We start from the raw sequence: 27326 nt of genomic DNA on the forward strand, positions 1-27326 counted from the left end.
AGTTGTGGATGAGGTTCTTTATTTTATCAGATGGTAAAGCTGCCCATTCTTCTTGGCAAAAAGCCTCCAGTTCCTGTAAATTCCTGGGTTGTCTAGCATGAACTGCGAGATCTCCCCAGAGTGGCTCAATGATATTGAGGTCAGGAAACTGAGATGGCCACCCCAGAACCTTCACCTTTTTCTACTGTAGCCAATGACAGGTCGACTTGGCCTTGTGTTTTGGATCATTGTCATGTTGGAACGTCCAAGTACGTCCGATGCGCAGCTTCCGGGCTGATGAGTGCAAATTTGCCTCCAGTATTTGCTGATAACGTGCTGCATTCATCTTTCCTTCAACATTTCCCAAGTTTCCTGTGCCTTTGCAGCTCACACATCCCCAAAACATCAGCGATCCACCTCCGTGCTTTACTGTAGGAATGGTGTTCCCTTCATCGAAGGCCTTGTTGACCTCTCTCCAAATGTAACGTTTATGGTTGTGGCCAAAAGGTTCAATTTTGGTCTCATCACTCCAAATTACCTTGTTCCAGAAGTTTTGAGGCTTGTGTCTGTGCTGTTTGGCATATTGTAGGTGAGATACTTTGTGGCATTTGCGGGGTAATGGCTTTCTTCTGGCGACTCGACCATGCAGCCCATTTTTCTTCAAGTGCCTCCTTATTGTGCATCTTGAAACAGCCACACTGCTAGTTTTCAGAGAGTCCTGAATTTCAATGATGTTATTTGTGGGTTTTTCTTTCCATCCCAAACAATTTTCCTGGCAGTTGTGGCTGAAATTTTTGTTGGTCTACCTGACCGTGGTTTGGTTTTTCCAGAGCCCCTGATTTTCCATTTGTTAATCACAGTTTAAACGCTGCTGACTGGCATTATTAATCCCTTGGATATTTTTTTGTATCCCTTTCCTGTGTTATACAGTTCAACTACCTTTTCCAGTAGACAATTCTTTTCCTTTCCCCATGACTCACAATCCAGAAACGTCAGTGGCTGGATGAAAGATGCAAGTCTGTCTGGATCCCAGAAACTCACTCAGCTTTTATGCACACACACTGATTACAAGCAAAGAGGTCACAGGTGAGGATGTTACCTTTAGTAGCCATTCAAACCCATGTGTGTCAAATTTTGTGCATGTTATCAGACCAAAATCACCAGGGTATGTGAGCTTTTGATCATGGTCATTTGGATGTTTTTGGTTGTCATTATGATTTAAAAAGAGAAAACACAGTAGTTTGACAATAAATGGCTTCACCCAACCAATAACCATGAGTGGAGAAAAAGTTTTTTTGTTATCATTCATATTCTCTTAAACAAGGCCAAGAATGGAAAAATGTTGCTGGGGTATGTAAACTTTTGAGCACAACTGTATACTCTATAAAAGTATAAATGTATTCACCAAATAGTGTTCCCCAGTCAAGGAACATATATAGGTTACATATAGAAAATCAAGAAGTTGCTTACTCACCCACCAAAGACCCAATGTGCATTTCACAATAGCTTCATCAGGGGTCATATATAATCTATTGAGATAGCAGAGGTATCTGCATGATCCAATCAATATCATACCCTTTGTTAGACACCAGTACTTAGCTTGATGACATACCTTGTGGTCTGAATATGCTAGCACCGTCTCCTATGTAGGTCTATCCAGTGGGTGTGTGGCTCCATCTTGTGGTTTCCCACTATTTTTAATCTTTTATGTACTTTACTTGTTTCATTTGTGAGGAATAAAGATTTAATATATTTTATCCTTGGCTCTTGACTACAATAAAAGATAAAAATTATAGACCGGCAGTGCATCAAATGCTTATTTTCCTCATTGTGCACATGTGTATATATATATATATATATATATATATATACATATATCTATCTATCTGTGTGCAGAATTATTAGGCAAGTTGTATTTTAGAGGATTATTTTGATTATTGATCAACAACTATGTTCTCAATCAACCCAAAAGACTCATAAATATCCAAGCTTAATATTTTTGGAAGTTGGAGTGTTTTTTTTTTAGATTTGGCTATCTTAGGAGGATATCTGTTTGTGCAGGTAACTATTACTGTGCAGAATTATTAGGCAACTTAATAAAAACCAAATATAATCCCATCTCTCTTGTTTATTTTCACCAGGTAAACCAATATCAGTGCACAAAATTTAGAAATCAACATTTCTGACATGCAAAAACAAAAACCAAAAAAATTAGTGATCAATATAGCCACCTTTCTTTATGATGACACTCAACAGCTTTCCATCCATAGATTCTGTCAGTTGCTTGATCTGTTTTCGATCAACATTGCGTGCAGCAGCCACCACAGCCTCCCAGACACTGTTCCGAGAGGTGTACTGTTTTCCTTCCCTGTAGATCTCACATTTTATGATGGACCACAGGTTCACTATGGGTTTCAGATCAGGTGAATAAGGGGGCCATGTCATTATTTTTTCTTCTTTTAGACCTTTACTGGCCAGCCACGCTGTGGAGTAGTTGGATGCATGTGATGGAGCATTGTCCTGCATGAAAATCATGTTTTTCTTGAATGATACCGACTTCTTCCTTACCACTGCTTGAAAACGTTGTCTTCCAGAAACTGGCAGTAGGTCTAGGAGTTGAGCTTCACTCCTTCCTCAACCCTAAAAGGTCCCACAAGTTCATCTTTGATGATACCAGCCCATACCAGTACCCCACCTCCACCTTGCTGGCGTCTGAGTCTGAGAGGAGCTCTCTGCCCTTTATTGATCCAGGCTCTGGCCCATCCATCTGGCCCATCAAGAGTCACGCTCATTTCATCAGTCCATAAAACCTTTGAAAAATCAGTCTAAAGATATTTTTTGACCCATTCTTGACATTTTATCTTATGTTTCTTGTTCAAAGGTGGTCGTTTTTCAGCCTTCCTTACCTTGGCCATGTCCCTGAGTATCGCACACCTTGTGCTTTTTGATACTTCAGTAACGTTGCAGCTCTGAAATATGGCAAAACTGGTGGCGAATGGCATCTTGGCAGCTTCACGCTTCATTTTCCTCAATTCATGGACAGTTATTTTGTGCCTTTTTTGGCCAACACGCTTCTTGCGACCCTGTTGGCTATTTGCCATGAAACGCTTAATTGTTCGGTGATCACGCTTCAAAAGTTTGGAAATTTCAAGACTGCTGCATCCCTCTGCAAGACATCTCACAATTTTGGACTTTTCAGAGCCCGTCAAATCTCTCTTCTGACCCATTTTGCCAATGGAAAGGAAGTTGCCTAATAATTAAGCACACCTTATATAGGGTGTTGATGTCATTAGTCAACACCCCTCCTCATTACAAAGATGCACATCACAAGATTTACTTAATTGGTAGTTGGCTCTCAGGCCTATGCAGCTTGGAGTTGGACAACATGTATAAAAAGTATCATGTGAGCAAAATACGCATTTGCCTAATAATTCTGCACGCGGTGTATATATAGTAAGGTGGCTAATGGTCGCGCAGTGGATGGGGAGGTATGCATCACAGAGATGACTGTTCTCTGTGATGTAACCTGGAGTATTTTCTCTAGTGCATGCACGCACTAAGAGGACTAATTGGTGTACCTGAGACCGGGTTACGGGTAGTTTGAGAGATGGGCGGGACTTTCTACCGAGATACCTCACCTCTTTGTGTGGTTAACAGCCTATTTAATGGAGGCTGTTGTTTGGCACATAGTCTGTGTGTCTGGAGGGAGAAGGCCTCCTGTTTGTGGTTGTCTCCAGACTGGGCCATGTACTGGATGCCTACCAGCCTGTGTGACCACAATGCTGGATAACCAGAGACTTTGCTAAAAGGACTGTTTTCTTTGTTTTTGCCTGCACTAAAGGCTGTTTGTTTGCTTTTGACGGTTTATGAAGCCAATAAACCGCTTTGGACATTTAAAGGAACATGCCTCCCGTTCGCCTCTCATCGCACCTGAGTGACTACAATCCCTACAATTGGCGTTAGATGTGCGGGCAGCATTCCCAGCAGATATGTGTGACTGCTACATGAGGGGCTGCATGTCCGGTGTCAAGTCTGTCGCAAGCCAGCAAGCATCGCCAGACAAAATGGAGGACCTGCTGAAACACTTAGTCCAGGCGCAGCAGCAGGAGATCAACTGTTGTTACAGCAGATCCAGCAGGAACGACAACAGATGCAGCTTCTGGCAACTGCCATCCAGGGCAAGATGAGCCCCCCAACCCCAGGTCCGGCTAATGACACCCACGTCCGGAAGGCGGTAAGACGGGCCCTGCAGAAAATTACCCCTGGAGATGACGTTGAGGCCTTCATGACTATGTTTAAAAGGGTCGCCGAGATGGAGAAACTTCCACCAGAGCAGTGGGCAGAGGTACTGGCACCATACTTGACAGGGGAGCCCCAAAAGGCGTACTATGATTTAGTTTTGCAGGACGCCAAAGATCATGGCAAGCTAAAAACTGAGATTCTCACGTGCTTGGGGGTGACAATGACTATCAGGGCGCAGCGGGTTCACCGCTGGCGTATCACTGGGACAAAGCACCTCACTCACAAATGTTTGCCCTATTGCACCTGGTTCAGAAGGGGCTGCAGCCAGAGTCCTCTACACCTGCACAGATGGTAGAGCGAGTGGTAATGGACAGGTTTGTGCATTCCCTTCCGACGCCAATACAGTCTTGGGTTGCCCAGGGTGATCCCCGGAACACCTGTGAATTGGTCGAACTGGTTGATACCAGGGAGTTGAGGGTTCATTGGGAAGGCTGTCCACTCCATATTGGGGGTCTCAATAGGGGGTGAGGGCCCAAAATGGGTGGGGTGTCTAAAGTCCAAAGGGGCGGGGGAGGTGGTGCCCAAGCTCCCTACAGGTGATGTTGTTTGCTGGAGGTGACACGGCCCAGGCCATATTGCTGCCCGTTGTCCCCTGACCCCCGAGCAGATGGACTGCAGCATAGGACACCAGTGTTCATATTACGCATATCCGGCCTGCAGTGTGTACTGTCCACCCAACAAGGGGCCACAACCGTGTGGTGAATGGGCGCCAGGGCCCCTGCAACCTTCCAGAGAGCCATGGATCTCATCCTTGCATCCTATAAGAAATACGCCGCAGCATACCTGGACAATATTGTTATCTTCAGCCCAGACTGGGAGAGTCATCTGGAAAAGGTCCAGCAGGTGTTTGATGCTCTGAGGAAGACAGGGTATTCAATAAACCTGAAGAAATGTGCCAAGGGGAAAGAAGAAGCCAAGTACCTCGGATATGTAGTGTGTAGAGGCGAGATCAAACCCCAAATTACTAAAGTGGAAGCAATCCAAACTTGGCGGAGACCGCTGTCGAAAAAGCAAGTTAAAGCCTTCCTGGGAATCGTGGGATACTACAGGAGGTTCATCCCAAACTTTGTCATGATGGCCGCACCCCTGACTGACCTCCTTAAGGGGACAAAATCAGCCATGGCCAAGTGGACTGGAGAGGCCGAGACGGCCTTTCAAGACATGAAAGCTGTGTAGGCAACCGGTCCTTTCCCAGGAGATACAGTGGGTATGAAAAGTATTCAGACCCCTTTCAATTTTTCACTCTTTGTTTCTTTGCAGCCATTTGGTAAATTCTAAAACCCAGAAATGTAGAAATTTTTGCAAATTCATTAAAAAAGAAAAATTGAAATATGACATGGTCATAAGTATTCAGATCTTTTGCTCAGACACTCATATTTAAGTCACATGCTGTCCATTTCCTTGTGATTCTCCTTGAGACGGTTCTACTCCTTCATTGGAGTCCATCTGTGCTTAATTAAACTAACAGGACTTGATTTGGAAAGGCACACACCTGTGCTGCTGACACTGTCTGTGAGCGGCGCTATCGGTGGCCGCTCACAGGCAGCACGTGACCTCACACTGACGTCACGTCAAGTGAGGCGTGACTCAGCGCTGGGGTCCCCACGGTGGTTGCTAGGTTGTGGGCGGGGTTATTCCCCTGCGTCACACCCAGCATCCACCGCGCGCTTTAGCAGCGAATGAGGACTGGGAGAGCGTGCGGCGGATACCGGGTGTGACACAGGGGAATAACCCCGCCCCACAACTCAGCAGCCACCGGTGGAACGCGGAAAAGGGAACGCAACATGTCGTGACTTCAGCGTATGTCAGAGTTGGCTGCAGCCGGGGGTCACGTGCTGCCTGTGAGCGGCCACCGATACTTCCTGTGAGCGGCGCTATCAGCAGCGCAAGGTAATTAGAAAGAAGGTTGTATTTATCATTAAAACACATTCGCATTTTATTAAAAGTACTGGACAACCCCTTTAAGCAGCTTAGGCTTCCAGCAGGGGTTCGTTCTTCCAGAAAGGCCTTGGTCCCCGCTAGGCTGCTAGGGGTGTTAGTTTTTCTACTTGGAGCTTTTGAAGCTGGACCACCTGCTTAGCCAGGTGTCCTGTCTCAGCTTCACATTTTGAAGGAGGTCTATATTCTCATACCGGATATGATACAGTCAATTGTCTTGAAATTATATAATTAAATAAAAAGTTATTTAAAAAATTGTATGTATCGCAAAGTGGTACCATTAAAATCTACGGCTAGTTACATGAAAACAAGTCCTCATACAGCTCTGTATTCAGAAAAAATAAAACATAAAAGGCTGTTATAATATGATGACCAAAAACACAAAGAATTTTTTTTAAAGTTATTTTTTGTGCAAAAAGTAGTATGGTGACCCAAAAATAATTTTTTTTTTTTTGCAAGTGTGTATTTATTGTAGAAAATAATAAAATATAAATAATACTATATAAATTTGATATCGCAGTATTCGTTCTGTCTCAGAATAAAGTCAACACTTTATATGTGCAGCACGGCAAATAGCATAAAATGGAAAATGGAAAAAAACAGTGGCAGAATTGTTGTTTTGATTATATTAAGTTTGCTAACCCCTTAGTGACGGAGTCAATTATGTCCTTAAAAAATTTCTTCGATATCACTTGCGTTTATTTGTGAAAAAAATGGAAATTTGACGAAAATGTAGCAATTTTCAAACTTTGAATTTTCAGGCCCTTAAATCAGAGAGATATGTCACACAAATAGCTAATAAATAACATTTCCCACATGTCTACTTTACATCAGCACAATTTTGTAACCAAATTTTTTTTTTTGTTAGGAAGCTAAAAGGGTTAAAAGTTGACCAGCAATTTCTCATTTTTTTAAAAAAAAATTTACAAAACCATTTTTTTAGGGGCCACATCACATTTGAAGTGACTTTGAGGGGTCTAAATGGCAGAAAATCCCCAAAAGTAACACCATTCTAAAAAGTGAACCTCTTAAGGTGCTCAAAACCAGATTTGAGAAGTTTATCAACCCTTCATGTGCTTCACAGGACTGAAGCTATGTGGAAGGAAAAAATGAACATTTAACTTTTTTCACACAAATTTTATTTCAGACCCCAATTTTTTTATTTTCGCAAGGGTAGCAAGAGAAAACGGACCACAAAATTTGTTGTGCAATTTTTCCTGTATATGCCGATACCCATATGTGGGGTGTAAGGCAGCGCTAGTCATCATCCTGGGGGATACTCGCTGCACCGGGTAAATTAAGCACACGTGCAATGTCCTTCCGGTATTTTCTCAATACAGCAGTTTATTATATTATCATAAACCGCATATCACACAGTCCTTCTTAGTTTATCACCGGCATGTTTACACACTTAACATCCGGGAGTCTCTCAAGTAGAAGACAGGCCCAATTGGCCCAAGTTACAGCCTTCAGCAAGGTAATACTATATCAATGTCTATATAAGTGTCCATATAACAAAGTGTATTACCTTTGCCGGGTTTAGTTGCTGCAGTCCATTTAATCCGCCACCACTGTGGCTTTAAGGCTTTCCCAGGTGGGGGACTCTAGCCTTCGTCCCGTTTAAGGCTACTGGAATGTTTCACTCGCACACATCCAGTCTGCGCCTTTCCGGACTCTTCACCAAGCCGCTGCCTTCCAAGGCCACTAGCATCTACACAAGATCCAGCCTCAACCTTTCAGGCTGCCAGGCTTCACGGTATCACGGTGTCCCACACACACGGGGAACAGGCCTCACGCCCAACACACCGAACACACCTGTCTCCCATCAAGCAGAGTTTATATATCCATCCCATGCACACACACACACACACAGACAGGACCTTGCTGATGTCACAGTCATGTGATCAGACAGACATTCTGTGCGCGCAGGACCTGTGCTATGTCACAGTCATGTGACCAGTCACCTGAGGGGGAAGGTACATGGTCAGGTAAAACACATCCTGGACCATTACCGCAATGCCAGCAAGTCGCTGCATTACATATCCCCCCCCCTCTGTTCAAACTTGTGGGGTTGAACACATAATATACACAATCACTATAACCCCCAGCTGTTCAAACTTGTGGGGTTGAACACATAATATACACAATGACATTATAACCCCCAGTTCACATAGAGACCATGTACTTTACAATTGTGCTACTCAGCCCCTGGAACATTAGTCAACGACATTAGCCCATTCCTTAGGGACCTACCATTTGTCACCGTCACTGACTTAGTCAGGTCACCTTTCCGGGTCGTAACCTTGTCAGAGCTCCCCCTCAGGTGACTGGTCACATGACTGTGACATAGCACAGGTCCTGCGCGCACAGACAGCTCTCTATCCCTCTGGTGTAGTCCCTCATCCAGCTTTTTCTTCACTTGTATCAGCTCTACGTGTACCAGGGAGAACCTATCTTTCAACTCGCACAGCTCATCTTCAAACTCCGCTTTGTCAAGCCCCAACTGAAAAACCTCCTCTTTATTCCTCTGGAACTTTTCCTTGGAATTGATGACTTCCTTGCTGTTTTCCTCCAGTTCACGCTGCAAGTTCCTGGTTTATTTTCTGCCTTTCAGACTCCAGGTTCTGCTGGTCTGAGGACACGATCTCCAGGTTACCACATAGTTGCTGCACGTCACTCTGACACTGCCGGCTGATAGGCTCCAGCTCTTGGTCACGACTGGCCGCCTACTCTTTCAGGGCTGTCAGATCCTTCTGACTCGGTACCGTACCGGAGGTTGCTACTGGCAACGTCACCTCCTCTTCTGCCTCGGAAGGAGGATCCACCCTTGAAATAAAGGCACACAGTCCTACATTTTCCTTATTTTCACTTTCAGCCAAGTCTACAGGAGCAACCTTTTTGTGGCCCTTGCGCCGTCTACGCGATGGGGACTTTCTCACCTCGTCTAGCCCCTCCTGACTGACCTCTCCTTCTACTTTCGTAGTGTTACCGTCAGCTACGGGGTCTGTGTCACTCCCCATGGTGTTGTGGACTAACAGGTCACCTCCCACTTTGATGTCACCTCCTTCTACTGGAGCTACCCCGTTATCAACGGTCACATTGTCATTTTCAGGAGGTACCAACCCACCACCAGTAATTTTTTTTGATTTTCTATCCTCCACGCTGTTTTGAACAACCGCCCCTTTTTTAGACCCCGCCCCCTTTTTAACAACCACACCGGCAGGGGAATTTTTACAAGAAAAATCAACAATAGTCTTAGGACTCAGTTCACAACAGCTCTTACCACCTCCTCGGGCACTCTGGGACAACAAAGGCGCCCCCGGAGAGTTCAAGGAATGGTCCGCTGCCGCCTCTTTGTAACGGGCCAACAGCTCCTGCCCTTCCTGCACCACGACCTCTTGTCGTTTCTTCCATACCTGCTGTTGTTTCTCAAATGCCTGCTGCGAGTCCTGTTGTTGTTTCTCCAATGCCTGCTGCGAGTCCTGTTGTTGTTTCTCCAATGCCTGCTGCTGCGACTCCAATGCCTGCTGCTGCGACTCCAACAGGCATTTCAATCGCTCAACAGCTTCAGACTCATCTGCTGCTCCCTTCACAGCCATCATTATCTGCTCCTGCATTTCTTCAGGAAACTCCATTACGCCGAAGAGCGATTGCACACGGTCATCTAACTCCTTCTCCATTCCGTCTGGAGATACTGCACCATTCATGGCCATCACGGTACACTAGACACTTTACACTGCTCTCCCCGAAAATTTTTGTGGCCCCAGGGGGAAAACCACTGTGTAACGGGTCTGGGAGGCGGAACCTCTGAGCTACTTTACAAGGGGGCGGTCCTTGTAAGGGAGTGGGTGGCGACCAGGGAAGACGGGCTGGAAGTCTCAGCAGGTGAACGGGACAGTCTCTGAGTGAACGGGACAGTCTCTGAGTGAACGGGCTGGAGGTCACGGCAAGTGACCGGGGCAGTCTCTAGGTATAGGGTTGGTACGACCTGTGGTGGCTGAAGATAGACGTGAGCTCCCAGGTGAGCAGGCGAGAGTCTCTGGATGAACGGGTGGTCACAGCAAGTGACGGCGGAGCCTCCAGGAAGACCAGCGGACAGGCGACAGATGAGCGCTCCCAGGTGAGCGGGCAGAAGTCTCTGGACAGGCGGGTGGTCACAGCACGTGACGGCAGAGCCTCCAGGTAGGCAAGCAGACAGGTAGCAGATGAGCGCTCCCAGGTGAGCGGGCAGGAGTCACTGGACAGGCAGGTGGTCACAGCACGTGACGGCGGAGCCTCCAGGTAGGCTAGCAGGCAGGTAGCAGATGTGCGCTCCCAGGTGAGCGGGCAAGCTGGTCCATAGACAGACTGACAGGAGTTGGAAGGCAGACCGTCGGACCTCAGGCAAGCAGGCAGGTAGCTGATGTGCGCTCCCAGGTGAGCGGGCAGGCTGGTCCTTAGACAGACTGACAGGATTAGTAAGGCAGACCGTCGGACCTCAGACTAGCAGGCAGGTAGCAAGTAATCAGGCAAGAATCTGGCAGGTAACTGGCAGGTAACTGGCAACGGGACCTGAGGGCTGAAGCACAGGTGAGACACAGGTGCAAACAACATTGCTCGGGCACCTCCATTTCGGAGGAGGTGCCTTATATATGGTAAAGTCCTCCGGCCATTGGCCGGGGACTCCTTAGGACGGCGCGCGCGGCCCCTTTAAGAGGGAGGGAGAGCGCGCGCGCCCTAAGCACAGTGGCCGGGAAGGAGCGCGCGCTGCCAGCAGAGCGGGAGAGGGACGCCGGGCACGGAGCAGAGCGGTTAGGGGAACAGCGTCCCTGCCTAGCAGAGGGCAGGGACGCCGGCACTACAGTACCCCCCCCTTTAGGCCCCCCCTTTTTTAGGCCAGACAGAAATTTAGCAAGGATGAGAGGGGCATGGATGTTCTCCCGGGGCTCCCACGTTCTCTCCTCAGGACCAAACCCCTTCCAATCTACCAGAAAAAAGGTCTTCCCTCTTACCCTTTTGGTAGCAAGAATGTTCTCTACCTCAAACTCGTCCTCAGCGGAAACCGGAGCAGGAGGCGTACCTGTAGACTTGGAAAAAGAGTTAAGCACCACGGGTTTGAGGAGAGATACATGGAAGGAGTTAGGGATCCGTAAGTTGGCCGGGAGTTTCAATTTATAGGCCACCGGGTTGATCTGACTGATGACCTCCAGAGGACCGATGAACCGAGGCCCTAACTTGTAAGAAGGTATCTTGAGTCGAACATATTTAGATGAGAGCCAGACCTTATCTCCTGGACGAAATTGTGGAGGATCCAGGCGTTTTTTGTCAGCGTGTCTTTTCATACGCTCGGATGACAGAAGGAGTGCGGACCGGGTACTCTCCCATATGGAGGAAAATTTGCTAACGAGAGATTCCGCAGCCGGGTTGTCCACAGAGGTGGAGACAGGAAAAGGAATCCGAGGATGCTGACCGAAAACTACAAAAAACGGGGATTTGGAGGAGGATTCGCTCTCGTGATTATTATAAGAGAACTCGGCCCATGGTAGGAGATCCACCCAGTCAGAATGGTGGGCATTAACGAAGTGCCGGAGGTAACTGGTCAGGTTCTGATTGATCCGCTCCACTTGACCATTGGACTGTGGGTGGTAAGCGGAGGAGAAGTCCAGGGTGACGTCTAGTAGTTTACAAGTGGCTCTCCAGAAACGTGAGGTGAACTGTACCCCACGATCCGACACGATGTGGAGGGGCAGGCCATGAAGACGGAAGATATGGCGGATAAAGTCTTTAGCCAGCTCGGGTGCAGACGGGAGGCCTGGCAGGGGAATAAAGTGAGCCATCTTGGAAAAGCGGTCAGCGACCACCCAAATGACCGTACAACCGACAGAGACGGGGAGATCAGTTATGAAGTCCATAGCAATATGCTGCCAGGGGGCAGCAGCACAGGAAGCGGAAGGAGGCGTCCGGCTGGCAGATGTCTTGGGACTTTGTTGCGGGCGCAGGACACACAGGCAGAAACAAAGTCTATTACGTCCTTGTGCAGGGTAGGCCACCAATAGTGCCGGGCAATAAGCTGGAGGGTCTTTTTCTGACCGGCGTGGCCAGCTAGCTTAAACGAATGGCCCCAGTGTAGGATCTTCTCCCGATCAGGTACTGAAACAAACGTCTTACCGGGAGGGAGACGATTTAGACTCACGGGAGCCACCTGCATTACTCTGGCGGGATCGATGATATGTTTAGGTTCTTCCTCGAGATCGGACACCAGAAAGGATCGGGACAAGGCGTCTGCTTTGACGTTTTTGTCAGCCGGGCGAAAATGAAGAACAAAATCAAAGCGAGCAAAAAACAAGGACCACCGGGCTTGGCGCGGGTTAAGTCTCTGGGCATGCTGGAGGTAAGCCAAGTTCTTGTGGTCAGTGTAAATTATTACCGGATGAAGAGCCCCCTCGAGTAGGTAACGCCACTCCTCCAACGCCAGCTTGATGGCCAATAACTCTCGGTCTCCTATGGAATAGTTGCGCTCAGAAGAGGAGAAGAGTTTGGAGAAGAAGCCACAAGTTACCATTCTCCCGGAAGAAGATTTTTGAGTAAGTACCGCTCCGGCTCCAGAGGAGGAGGCGTCAACTTCCAGGAAGAACTGCTTGTTGCTGTCCGGGCGATGCAGCACCGGGGCGGAAGAGAAGGCCTGTTTTAGGGAAAGAAAGGCCTCCTCTGCTTCGGGCGGCCACTCTTTGGGATTAGTACCCTTACGGGTGAGCGCGGAAATTGGGGCAGTCCGGGAAGAGAAGTGCGGGATGAAGAGGCGGTAATAGTTGGCGAAGCCCAGGAATCGCTGAATGGCCTTCAACCCCTCCGGTCGGGGCCATTTCTCGATGGCAGACAGTTTCTCAGGATCCATTTGTAGGCCGGTCTGAGAGATAATGTAGCCCAGAAACGGAAGCGAGGTCTGCTCAAAGAGGCACTTCTCATATTTAGCGTAGAGATGGTTCTGCCTGAGCCTGAGCAGGACCTGACGAACGTCCCTCCGGTGAGTCTGGAGATCCGGAGAGAAGACCAAGATGTCGTCCAGGTACACCACTACGCAGGAGTAGAGAAGGTCCCGGAAGATGTCATTGACCAACTCTTGAAAGACGGCAGGAGCGTTACAGAGGCCAAAGGGCATTACCAGATATTCATAGTGGCCGTCCCGGGTGTTGAATGCCGTCTTCCATTCATCCCCCTGACGGATACGAACCAGGTTGTACGCCCCACGGAGGTCTAGTTTGGTGAAGATTCTAGCCCCCCTCAGACGATCAAATAACTCCGGAATGAGCGGAAGGGGGTACTTATTCTTCACCGTGATCTGGTTAAGGCCTCTATAGTCTATACAGGGACGGAGAGAGCCGTCCTTCTTTTTGACGAAAAAGAAGCCTGCTCCCGCCGGGGAGGTAGATTTCCGGATGAATCCCCTGGCCAGATTCTCCTCAATATATTCGGACATCGAGCGGGTCTCAGCAGCGGATAATGGATAAATACGCCCACGGGGAGGAGAAGTACCAGGTAACAAGTCGATAGGGCAGTCGTATGGTCTATGAGGGGGTAGTGTCTCTGCTTCCTTTTTATTAAAGACATCAGCATAAGACCAATAAGGGATCGGAAGTCCAGGTAGATTAGCTGGGGTAGGAGAAGGACGGACGGGAACCAGACAGGTCTTATGGCAGCCCTGTCCCCAGCGAAGGACTTCTCCGGTCTGCCAGTCAAGAACGGGTGCATGTCTCTGGAGCCAAGGTAGACCTAGCAGGAGGGCATGAGAGAGTCCAGGCAGAACATGGAAGGAGATACTTTCAGAATGCAGCATTCCCACCTGCAGAGTAATGGATTCGGTGATGAGTTGGATGGGGCGTGGTAAGAGCCCCCCATCCACGGCAGCAACAGACAAGGGTACAGCCAGAGGTTTGGTGGGGATGCGGTATTTCTCTACCAGGGACTGTGAGATAAGATTCCCGGCTGCTCCAGAGTCAAGTTGGGCTAGTTCAAAATAACGGTTCTCCCCATAGACGATTGAAACTGACAACAGCAGGGATGGAGAGGATTTATTCTTGTCTAGGTGGACCTCTCTGAGCGAACCTAGACACAGGCGTTTCCCGACCTCTCCGGGCAGGCACGGATCCGGTGCTCCTTACTGCCACAGTAGAAGCAGGTCCCCTCGGCACGGCGTAAGTCCTGACGGGTCTTGACCATCTTGGTCTGGTCGACCTGCATAGGCTCAGGAGAGTGTACCTGGTAAGAGACAGAAGGAGTGACGGGTTTCTGAAAAGTAGGAGCTAGACGTGGTAATCTCCTCTCACGGGTGACCTCTCTGGCACGCTCCTGGAACCGTAGGTCAATCCGGGTGGCAAGAGTTATTAAATCATCGAGAGTGGTAGGAATGTCCCGACCGGCAAGCTCATCTTTAATACGGCCGGACAGACCCTCCCAGAAGACGGAAACCAGAGCGTCGTTATCCCAGGCCAGCTCCGAGGGAAGGGTACGGAACCGTATGGCATATTGGCCCACGGTGAGACTTTCCTGACGGAGGCGTAGCAGAGATGATGCGGATGAGGTCTTCCGTCCGGGTTCGTCGAAGACTTTCCGGAAAGCCGTGAGAAAAGCAGGCAAGTTGGATACCAGGGGGTCTCCTCTCTCCCATAGAGGATTTAGCCAGGCCAGGGTCTCCCCGGTGAGATGGGACATGATGAATGCAATTTTGGCCCGGTCGGAGTTAAACTGGTGAGATAATAGTTCAAAGTGCAGGGTGCACTGATTTATGAAGCCCCGAGCCTGGGCGGAGTCGCCTCCGAAGCGAGGAGGTGCAGAAAGCCGGGGTCCGGGGTAAGATACCATGGTATTAGTGGGCAGTGGAGCTGCCGGATTGCGAGACATGGCACTGGCGGAGGTTGCTGGTGGAGCAGTCAGAGTGTCCAGGCGAGTATTGACATTCCGCAGGTGACCCAGAATGGACTCCTGTTGGGACCTTTGACGGGACAGTTCATGACACAGGTCCGAGAGCGAAGGAGCTTGGGTGCCACCGGGTTCCATGGCCCGAGCAAACTGTAACGGGTCTGGGAGGCGGAACCTCTGAGCTACTATACAAGGGGGCGGTCCTTGTAAGGGAGCGGGTGGCGACCAGGGAAGACGGGCTGGAAGTCTCAGCAGGTGAACGGGACAGTCTCTGAGTGAACGGGACAGTCTCTGAGTGAACGGGCTGGAGGTCACGGCAAGTGACCGGGGCAGTCTCTAGGTATAGGGTTGGTACGACCTGTGGTGGCTGAAGATAGACGTGAGCTCCCAGGTGAGCAGGCGAGAGTCTCTGGATGAACGGGTGGTCACAGCAAGTGACGGCGGAGCCTCCAGGAAGACCAGCGGACAGGCGACAGATGAGCGCTCCCAGGTGAGCGGGCAGAAGTCTCTGGACAGGCGGGTGGTCACAGCACGTGACGGCAGAGCCTCCGGGTAGGCAAGCAGACAGGTAGCAGATGAGCGCTCCCAGGTGAGCGGGCAGGAGTCACTGAACAGGCAGGTGGTCACAGCACGTGACGGCGGAGCCTCCAGGTAGGCTAGCAGGCAGGTAGCAGATGTGCGCTCCCAGGTGAGCGGGCAAGCTGGTCCATAGACAGACTGACAGGAGTTGGAAGGCAGACCGTCGGACCTCAGGCAAGCAGGCAGGTAGCTGATGTGCGCTCCCAGGTGAGCGGGCAGGCTGGTCCTTAGACAGACTGACAGGATTAGTAAGGCAGACCGTCGGACCTCAGACTAGCAGGCAGGTAGCAAGTAATCAGGCAGGAATCTGGCAGGTAACTGGCAGGTAACTGGCAACGGGACCTGAGGGCTGAAGCACAGGTGAGACACAGGTGCAAACAACATTGCTCGGGCACCTCCATTTCGGAGGAGGTGCCTTATATATGGTAAAGTCCTCCGGCCATTGGCCGGGGACTCCTTAGGACGGCGCGCACGGCCCCTTTAAGAGGGAGGGAGAGCGCGCGCGCCCTAAGCACAGTGGCCGGGAAGGAGCGCGCGCTGCCAGCAGAGCGGGAGAGGGACGCCGGGCACGGAGCAGAGCGGTGAGGGGAACAGCGTCCCTGCCTAGCAGAGGGCAGGGACGCCGGCACTACACACTGTTTTGGCGCACAGCAGGGCTCGGAAGGGAAGGAGCACCATTTGACTTTTTGAAAGCAAAATTGGCTGGAATTAGTAGAGCGGACGCCATGTCGCGTTTGGGAGCCCCTGATGTGCCTATACAGTGGAAACCCCCGCACAAGTGACACCATTTTGAAAACTAGACCCCTCAAGGAACTTATCTAGATGTGTGGTGAGCACCTTGAACCCCCAGGTGCTTCACAGAAGTGTATAATGTAGAGCCGTGAAAATAAAAAATCAAACCTTTTCCACAAAAATGATCGTTTAGCCCCAAATTTTTTATTTTCACAAGGGTAAGAGGAGAAAATGGACCTCGAGAATTGTTGTGCAAATTCTTCTGAGTACGATGATACCCCATATATGGGAAAAAATCAATGTTTGGCCGCACGGCAGGGCAAGGAAGGGAAGGAGCACTGTTTGAGTTTTTGAATGTAAAATTTGCTGGCCTAATTAGCGGACACCATGTCGCGTTTGGGAGCCCCTGATGTGCCTAAACAGTGGAAACCCCCCACAAGTGATCCCATTTTGGAAACTACACCCCTTAAGGATTTTATCAAGGGGTATAGTGAGCATTTTGAACCCAGAGGTGCGACACAGAATTTTATAACATTAGATAGTCATATTGAATATCTTGTCATTAGTGTTGAGAGCAAGTGCTCGCTACTTGAGTTTTGCATTGGTTGCTTGGGTATGCACAGAGTATCGTGGGTACTCAAGTGAGATGCTCAAGTCCCCGCCCCACATGTTTCGCGGCTGTTAGACACTCAAAAAAAAATTGCGGGGATTGCCCGTGAATGGCAGGCAATCCCTGCGCGTTTTTTTTTTTTTTGCTGTATAACAGCCGCGAAACATGTGGGGCGGGGACTTGAGCACCCGCGATACTCGGTGCATACCCGAGCACCCGATGCAAACTCAAGTAGTGAGCACTTGCGCTCAACACTAGTCGTCATATTGTCATTTTTTTTCTTTACTTTTGAAAAAATCCCAACCCTAACACAACCCTCACCCTAATCCTAACCCCAACTACAAAGAATGGAAAAAATTATCTAACAAAGTGTGTGACAAAGGGGGATATGATTTATTTTTGATCACTGTGATAGGGTTTATCCCATTGATCAAAAGGAAACAATAGGGAAAATTCTCTATTGTTGCCAGGTAATGGACGGTAGATCTTGGCGGGCGTACTGCTTATTTTCTTTACAGAAAGAGGACGGAGAGCCGAGGGACGGATCAGGAGATCCGGGGGATGGTAGAGGTACCGGGAGGGCTCGGGAGAAATCCCAAGCACCGTTTGACTTTTTGAAAGCAAAATTGGCTGGAATTAGTAGAGCGGACACCATGTCGCGTTTGGAGAGCCCCTGATGTGCCTAAACAGTGGAAACCCCCCACAAGTGACACCATTTTGGAAACTAGACCCCTCAAGGAACTTATCTAGATGTGTGATGAGCACCTTGAACCCCCAGGTGCTTCACAGAAGTTTATAATGTAGAGCCGTGAAAATAAAAAATCAAACCTTTTCCACAAAAATGATCGTTTAGCCTCAACTACAAAGAATGGAAAAAAATATTTTTTCATTTTATAATTTTTATCTAACTAAGGGTGTGACAAAGGGGGATTTGATTTTTTTTTATCACTGTGATAGGGTTTATCACAGTGATCAAAAGGAACCAATAGGGAAAATTCTCTATTGTTGCCAGGTACCGGCCGGCTGATCTTGGCGGGCTTAATTTCTGTCTCCTCTGACATGTTTATCATGCCAGCTAAGAAAGAAATCATTGTAACCACAGGCACATTTTTTTTTCATGATCGGGAACCGGAAGAACTGGCCTTGATCAGCAACCGGAGAACAATTGAGATTTTCCGACACTGGAGGGCGCTACACTGTTATTCCTCAGCGCGTTAAGTACCCTTAACTGGCAAAGTGAAAATGCGTTATGGTGGTTGTTAAGGTGTTAATAAAATTTATGCACCCCAAAGTGATGCCACTGACAACTACAACTCATTCAGAAAAAAAACAAAAAAGCCCTTATATGACTATGTAGCAGAAAAAAATAAAAATGCCGAAAAGAAAAAAAATAGTCAGGCATAAAGACCAAAACTGGCTGTGACACCAACGGTCATACAGTCTAAAAAAGAATCAGTGGTTTATGAGTCGCCTTATTTTGAAAGCTGCAGTTTTCAGTGGTGGCATTTTGGGGTACATGTGACTTCTTGCTCACTTTTAATTAACTCTTTGAGAAGCAAAATCAAAACAACAAATAACAGTGTTTCTATTTTTCGTTTGTTTTTAAACTCCGCTCGACATTTGCTATAATTGTCGCATTATCTTTCTTCTGTCCGTTGATATAATGACGACAATACCAAATTTATATAGGTTTTATCCCGCAATAAATGATTTTAAAAAATATATATTTTGTCCACCATATTCTGACACCCATAACCTTTTTTATTTTTCCGTAAATGAAGCTGTACAAGGGCTTGTTTTTTGCAAGCAAACCTGTCGTTTTAATAGTGCTACTTTTGATACACACAATTTCTTGATCACTGTTTACATTAGTTTTTCTTTTGTACTAGGCTTGAACAAAAAAACTTTAAATCTGAATTGTTTTTAATTTTTTTTTTACTGAGTTCACTCCGCTGCCCAAATAATCTACCTCTCCTCACTTCTTTATTGTGACTTCACTAAAATAGTAGCAAGGGCACAAAAAAATACTTATGCGTTTTGAGTTCGATTGATCATGGTCCCATTTTTCAAACCTTCAAATACAATCTGAAAACCCATCTCTTGTAGAACAATGTCCCAGTAACCACCATATTGCCATATTATCAACTTCTACCCACCCCTTTCTCTGTAGATTTGAGAAAAGTTCTACTTTTTGTACCTTGTTAAGTATTGTTAACTGATTGTTATATAGCGTAAACCCTTTTTTCCATATTGCAATTAAGAGTGCTATATAACAAATATATTGGTACACAAGAACATTTCTCTAGCAAGTAAAACTATAGTGATGCAATAGATAGTAAAATCTATAGCCTGGCTTAATGGCATTGTATGGTTAATATGATTAACACCTATAAAATAATAATTTTCAAAAGTATTAAGTGACTAAAAAAAAGGAAGCTGGAATCTACTGTGTAATTTTCATCTTACTATTTTTACAAAAAGTGGCCACCAACTCTCAGACAACTTTTCACTATTATAACATATAATGAAATAAGAGAAGCTCAAGCATATACTGCAAACATTTATTAATGATTGGAATCAAATTTTGGGATTCACATAAATATAAATTAATTTTGACATGTTAGCATTCTGAACATGAAAATAGCTTCTATCATGTGTGAAGTCCCTGATGTCTAATAATATTTGATTTTCTGTTAAAACATTTTCCACATTCAGAACATGAATATGGCTTCTCACCCGTATGAGTTCTCTGGTGTTTAATAAGCTGTGAGTTACTGGAAAAACATTTTCTACACTTAGAACATGAATACGGCTTCTCGCCTGTGTGAGTTCTCTCATGTTTAACAAGACTTGATTTATGGTTAAAACGTATCCCACATTCTGAACACGTAAATGGCTTCTCCCCTGTGTGAGTTCTCAGATGTTCAGTAAGATTTGATTTGTTGCTAAAACATTTCCCACATTCAGAGCATAAATATGGGTTCTCACCTGTGTGGCTTCTCAGATGTACAGTAAGATTTGATTTGTTGTTAAAACATTTCCCACATTCTGAACATGAAAACGGCTTCTCCCCTGTGTGAGTTCTCTGATGTCTAATAAGATGTGCTTTACTGTAAAAACACTTTCCACATTCAGAACATGAATAGGTCTTCTCAACTGTGTGACTTCTCTGATGTGCAACAAGATCTGATTTCTTCACAAACTTTTTCCCACAATCTGAACACTCCCCTGTGTGAATTCTCATATGTTTAACAGTACTTGATTTCTGTGTAAAACATTTCCCACATTCAGAACATGAAAATGGTTTCTCCCCTGTGTGAGTTTTAAGATGTCTAATAAGATGTGATTTCCTGGTAAAAAAACTTCCACATTCAGAACATGAATATGGCCTCTCACCTGTGTGACTTCTCTGATGTGCAGCAAGATCTGATTTCTTCGTAAACCCTTTTCCACATTCTGAACTTGTAAGTGGCTTCTCTCCTGTGTGAATTCTCTCATGTGTCTCTAGATTTGATTCCAGCTGGAAACATTTCCCACATACAAAATATGAAAATGGTTTCACCCCTGTGTGACTTCTCTGATGTGTAATGAGACTGAATTCCTGGGTGAAACATTTCCCACATTTCGAGCATAAAAATGGCTTCACTTTGGTGTGAATTCTATGATGTGCAGTAAGACATGATTTCCGTTTAAAAGATTTCCCACATTTAGAACATGAATATGGCTTCTCTCCTGTGCAAAATCTCTGATGTGCAGCAAGATCTAATGTAGCAGTATAACTTTTGTCACATTCTGAATATGAACATTGCTTTTCTACTGTATGAGATGATAGCTCGACATCCCTCCTGTGATGTTTGCTTTGCTTAACATTCTGTGATAAATCAGAAGATAGAACCTGTTGAAAAGTATCAGAGGGTAGATCTTTGCTGCAAAAGGCTGTCTGTATAGCTGGAAAAACGGCATCCTCTTTATACGTATTGTGAACATCTGTATTTAAATCTGATGTCTTCACATATCCCTCTGAGTTTCTGATACAGTCATCTGCCAAAAAAAATTACAGTTTTTTTTATACTATTATTATAATGTTACATTGATTTCTTATGCCGTCTCCGTATAAATATTAGCATAAAAAATTGCAAGGTATGTAAAAAAAATTCAATTTTCTCATTAAAGTTGCCAAACACTTTAGAAGTGGACAACATGCCTTACATTTAAAGAATTATGACTGACAAACAATATGGCTGCAATTTCATATCTTAAAGGGAATCTGTCACCCCCCTGGGACCTATCAGACCTCTAATATGGGCATAGAGGTGATAGAAATGTGAATCTATACTTACCTGTATGGCCCTTATTAGCAGTCTGGTTGCTGTGCAATTGCTTTTTTTATTAAATTATTTCTGCTAAGCTTTGTGTCCCCTGGATGCCAAGAAATGTCCGCCTACTAGCCCTATTTCCATACTCACCCCACCTACCCTGCACGTCACAGGGCCCTGTGACGTGAAGTTCCCAGCCGGATCCCGCGCCTGAGTTGTTTCCTCTGTACGGTTGGCGCTCTACTCCCTGCCGTCAGTATAATGTTATGCAGCAGGGAACTTGTGCGCAGGCGCCGGTGAGTCTCTCTTCCTCCACAGCGCCTGCGCACAAGTTCCCTGCTGCACAACACTACACCGACAGCAGGGAGAAGAGCGCCGTCCGTACAGAGGAAACAGCGCAGGATCCGGCAACCAGACCGCTAATATGGGCCATACAGGTAAGTATAGATTCACATTTCTATCACCTGTATGCCCATATTAGCGGTCTGAAAAGTCCCATGGGGTGACAGATTCCATTTAAAGAGTTTGTAGTTGTATTCTTTGCAAGCCATGGGTACTTGCCCTTTGATAGCTTAAATTACATAATAAGTTTATTTCATAAAAAATATTCTCTCAAAATATAATAATTATTTATGCTGTAAAAACATTACTTTTGCCCTTTTTCAGATTTTTAAAACTTTACTTTTTACTTTGTTTCACTTTTGTGGGGGAGTGGTAGAGGAGGGAAAGACAATGGTTGCATGAACAGACGAGGAATTGAAAAGAGCACAGTATGCTGTCACTGACCACTGTGTGGGCTCTTCAAAGGGTTTCTTTCTGATGTTAATAATTAATAAAATGGGGAGAACCCTATATAGAAATCCCTCTCTAACAGGCCATAAAACTTAGCTTTTAATTATTTACAATTAAAATGCATAGAGGGTATTAAAGTATTGTCCCTAATCTGCCTATAATTATTGATTTTATAGTTGCCACTTATATGAATTAATTTGATGACACCTCGGGGTGCCATCATTTATATAGAAAAGTAGGACAAATAGTATTTAAAGTACGCATTCCCCTAACATGTTTCACCGCATATGCGGTGTCATCAAGGGATGGGGCACTAGTATGAATGGCTGCCGGCCAGACACGCCTCCTATATATAATCTTTGTATATACCTCACACCAAATGTGAGTATACTTAAAGTGCAGGAAATGACCTCAAAACACAATACTATCGATCATAGCTGTCAAAAAAGAGAGTCAATCATTTCAAATGACAGCCTGATATAAGACATTATACTGGTTAATTGAAATTTTGATATTGCCGTGATAGAATAAATAATTTTTAAGTTCATTGAATGTAGCTGTGCACGTTTGTATATAACACATAGCAAAGTGTACATCATCATCATGTTGCTGTAAATAAGAGCACTAGCAACAATTGTGCTTAACCTATGATAAAAAGAGAAAGAAACAAGAACTTTTTCTATATATTATTATTATTATTATTATTATAGCGCCATTAATTCCATGGCGCTTTACAGGTTTAAAAGGGGTATACATAGTAAAAACAAGTACAATAATTTGAACAAAAACGAGTTGGCGACTGGTACAGGAGGAGCGAGGACCCTGCCAGCGAGGGCTCACAATCAACAAGGGATGGGTAAAACACAGTAGGTGTGGGTAGAGCTGGTCGTGCAGCGGCACGGTGGAGCGAGGGCTACTGCAGGTTGTAGGCTTGTCGGAAGAGGTGGGTCTTCAGGTTCCTTTTGAAGGTTTCCACGGTAGGAGAGAGTCTGATATGTTGGGGTAGAGAGTTCCAGAGTAGGGGGGATGCACGGGAGAAATCTTGTATGCGATTGTGGGAAGAGGAGATAAGAGGGGAGTAGAGAAGGAGATCTTATGAGGATCGGAGGTTGCGTGCAGGTAAGTACTGGGAGACTAAGTCACAGATGTATGGAGGAGACAGGTTGTGGATGGCTTTATATGCCACGGTTAGGGTTTTGAACTGGAGTCTCTGGGCAATGGGAAGCCAGTGAAGGGATTGTTAGAGGGGAGAAGCTGGGGAATAGCGGGGGGACAGGTGAATTAGTAGGGCAGCAGAGTTTAGGATAGATTGGAGGGGTGCAAGAGTGTTAGAAGGGAGGCCACAGAGCAAGAGGTTGCAGTAGTCGAAGCGAGAGATGATGAGGGCGTGCACTAAGGTTTTAGCAGATTCATGGCTGAGGAATGTGCGGATCTGTGAAATATTTTTGAGCTGAAGTCGGCAGGAAGTGGAAAGGGCTTGTATATGAGGTTTGAAGGAGAGATCAGAGTCAAGGGTTTTCCTGAGATGAAGTCCGGGCTACAGCTGATCGCTGACTTCCTCTTCATATTCAATTCGTACAAAGGTGGGGACAGTAACACCGGCGCTAATTGGGTGCCTGGCTCATGTGTCACAACACTGCACGAGAGCCTCGGAGAGAGTGCCGACAACGCAGGAACGGCACCGACATGGGAGGTGAGTATATGCTTCTTAATTTTAATCGGGGCAATTAACCATTAACCCCTTTCTGGCCCAAGGCGTACTAATACGTATCTGCGTCCTGGGCCTTATGGACCTGATACGTATTAATACACCTTGGCGATTTCGCCTGCTATGTGCCAGGAGCGGTCTCGCACCGCTACCTGCACATTAACCCGCAAAATGCTGCGATCAAAATCGATCGCAGCATTGTGGGAGCAATCGGAGGTAAGCGCCAGTACTTACATCCTCTCTGGTGTCCCGCGGTGTCTCTGCTGGGTCCTGGATGTTGTCATGGTGACTCGATGTCATCATGACAACATCCAGGTCACCAGGAGGCAAGAAGTTACTTTGGTCATGCTCAGTGCGTGAAAAATGCGCCATGTCAATGTGATCACTTTAGTGACATCATGTCTGAAAGCTATGATTGATAGTATTATGTTTGAGGTCATTTCCTGCACTTTGTTAAGTGTATTTACATTGGTTGTGAGGTATGCTAGGAATCGTGTGTGTATATACAGGGTGGGCCATTTATATGGATACACCTAAATAAAATGGGAATGGTTGGTGATATCAACTTCCTGTTTGTGGCACATTAGTATTTGGGAGGGGTAAAACTTTTCCAGATGAGTGGTGACCATGGCGGCCATTTTGAAGTTGGCCATTTTGGATCCAACTTTATTTTTTTCAATGGGAAGAGGGTCTTGTGACACATCAAACTTATTGAGAATTTCATAAGAAAAACAATGGTGTGCTTGGTTTTAACATAATTTTATTCTTTCATGAGTTATTTACAAGTTTATGACCAATTATAAAATGTGTTCAAAGTGCTGCCCATTGTATTGGATTGTCAATGCAACCCTCCTCTCCCACTCTTGACACACTGATAGCAACACCGCAGAAGAAATGCTATCACAGGCTTCCAGTATCCGTTGTTTCAGATGCTGCACATCTCGTATCTTCACAGTATAGACAATTGCCTTCAGATGACCCCAAAGATAAAAGTGTAAGGAGGTCAGATCTGGAGACCTTGGTGGCCATTCAACTGGCCCACGACGACTAATCCACTTTCCAGGAAAGAATTTTTTTTTAAATGTAACTATAACTCCAAGTAAATCCTTTCCAAATCATACAATGTGATTTTCAGGATTTGTTTTCTCATTTTGTCTCTCATAATTGAGGTCTACCTATGATGTCAATTACAGGCATCTCTCATCTTTTTAAGTGGGAGAACTTGCACAATGGATGGCTGACTAAATACTTTTTTTCTCCACTGTATACACATGGTTCCTAGTGATGACTATGCAGGGAGGAAGTGGGGAGAGCACCTTATTGTCGTGCACGCCAGAGGTTACGGGAGTGGAAGTCGCAGTGACTCGCCGGCGCCTGCCCAGAAGATCCCTGCATACATTGTCCATAGACTGGATTAAAAGGTACGGATTGTGGAGGGAGCATAAAGAAATAAAATAAGATTACTGAACAACTAGACCGCTAATATGAGGCATACAGGTAGGACTAGTTTAACATTTCTATCACCTGAATGCCTATATTAATAGGTTATATACGTCCCAGGGGGTGACAGATTCCCTTTAAGTAGTCTAATAATCTCACATTATGTTTACTAATTCTCTTAAGGTTTCATATTTGGTCTAATATTTTATGCGTAGTTTATTGAGAAAGGCATAACAGATAAAAAGCTCATAATATGTTTGTGAGAAGTGGAGCAACCAGTGGAAATTTCCAATGGATATTACATTTGACTGTAAATGGTATAAGAAAATTACTCAAAGGTTAATAAACAGAATTGTTTTACTCTCAACTGGTGTGCATTTCTTTTATCAGAGCGCACGTAACTGAGAGGGCCGAGTCCCACAACTTGGCCACATTGGTGATCCCGTAATCTGACGTTGAGTCAGAAACCACAGCTACAACAACACTTTTAACTATGTACAGATTGAATCGCATGTGGCAAACCAGTCAATGATAAGTGCCGGGATGTCATGTGGTATTAATAATTGTGAGTTAATAATATCATTAATATTACACCTTATTTGTTATTAGAATAATCTGTAACTTTTCTACATTTACTGGTTACTACTCACGTATGCGGTTATTTGTAGGATTCTGCTCTTTACACCGCTCATCACCCCTTACATATGTCTCTGTAGTATTAATATGGGTCAGATCTTCACCCTGAAACAAATATTGTAAAAATCACAGACAGATGGAGAAGTTACATCATCTATGATCATCTCTAATCCTGCCATCTCCACCGTTCTCATTACACAAGTATAAAACATATAATACTGGTGGATAAAATAATACTGAGCACAAGACCTTCACAGCTGTCTACACATCATAGGGGAGATCTCAGGACACCTTCTCTCCATATACCTGAAGATCCTGAGGAACACTGGGATTTTCTTTTTCACAGTCTTGTGGAAGAAGAGGACGGGGCCATCTCTCTGGTATTGTCCTCTTACTGGATAGAACTGGAGGAAACACATACAGGGACTGAATTCATTCTTTATATACAGATAATTATAGGCCGTGTGTATTTAGTCCTGTCTATTACCTGGTGATGTGAGGGGCTGGGGAACCTCCATCATGACGTCCTTGTACAGATCTTTGTGTCCTTCTAAATACTCCCACTCCTCCCTGGACAAATAGACGGTGACATCCTGACACCTTATAGGAACCTGACACATACAATGATACAGTCATCCCCTCGATCCCTTCATAGCGTTACTGTATAATGTCCCAGCATTCCCAGCAGTATCACCTCTCCAGTCAGCAGCTCAATCATCTTGTAGATGAGTTCTAGGATCTTCTGCTCATTGATGTCCTCATGTATCAGGGTGTGAGGTGGAGGCCCCATGATCTGGCTCAGGGGTCTTCCCCATCCCTCAGACACATGGGCCTGACAGCGCTCACTAGAGGTCTTCTTCACTACTGTGTAATCCTGGTTATGGAGAGACACATTAATAAATCTCACTACAGACATTTTCAGAGTCCTCTCCTCTCCAGTTCTGTTCATCTGTTATTACCATAGATAAGAATGATGTAATGTGACATTATCAGAATCGCTCACCTCTCCAGTAATCCAGAAAAGGATCTCTAGGGTGAGGTGTAAGATCCTCTCTGCCATCTTTTCCTTGTCCATATCCATCTTTTGTTGGGTCAATCGGTAAAATTGTCATATACAGAAGATCTCCACTGGGAGGATCTGATATTGTACGGACCTGAATATGGAGAAGATGAGCTGATAAAAATAAAGAATCTCAAGTGAAAAAATGAAATACAAAGCGATATTACACCTTGAGAAGAACACTACAGTCACTGACAGCAGAGGTTATGCCAATATGCAAGGCATATAATTTTTGTAGGCCAGCAATTCTCAAACTGTGAGGTTCGGCTCATGAGTCAATGACGGCATCGACACAGGAAGAGGTTCCCCAGAAGAAATTTCTGTTGCATGTCTCCACAG

General features: G+C 45.8%; 1 protein-coding gene across 1 annotated transcript in view; it reads right to left on the minus strand.

Moving 5' to 3' along the window:
- The window catches only part of LOC141271939 (uncharacterized), a 68887-nt gene extending 41785 nt beyond the window's left edge, over positions 1-27102 (minus strand). The window contains exons 1-6 of the mRNA XM_073682190.1: positions 26931-27102; positions 26622-26801; positions 26415-26538; positions 26234-26331; positions 25942-26032; positions 19840-21076 (exon numbers count right to left, since the gene is read on the minus strand). Coding sequence (XP_073538291.1) covers positions 19840-21076; positions 25942-26032; positions 26234-26331; positions 26415-26538; positions 26622-26801; positions 26931-27008 — 1808 coding nt within the window. The 5' untranslated portion in view covers positions 27009-27102. The remainder of the gene's footprint in view (positions 1-19839; positions 21077-25941; positions 26033-26233; positions 26332-26414; positions 26539-26621; positions 26802-26930) is intronic.
- Between the last annotated feature and the right edge of the window lie 224 nt (positions 27103-27326).

This window comes from Phyllobates terribilis, unplaced genomic scaffold, assembly GCF_046119375.1.
Source record: "Phyllobates terribilis strain yellow unplaced genomic scaffold, ASM4611937v1 Scaffold_5__5_contigs__length_657084704, whole genome shotgun sequence".
In the NCBI taxonomy this organism is placed as follows: domain Eukaryota; kingdom Metazoa; phylum Chordata; class Amphibia; order Anura; family Dendrobatidae; genus Phyllobates; species Phyllobates terribilis.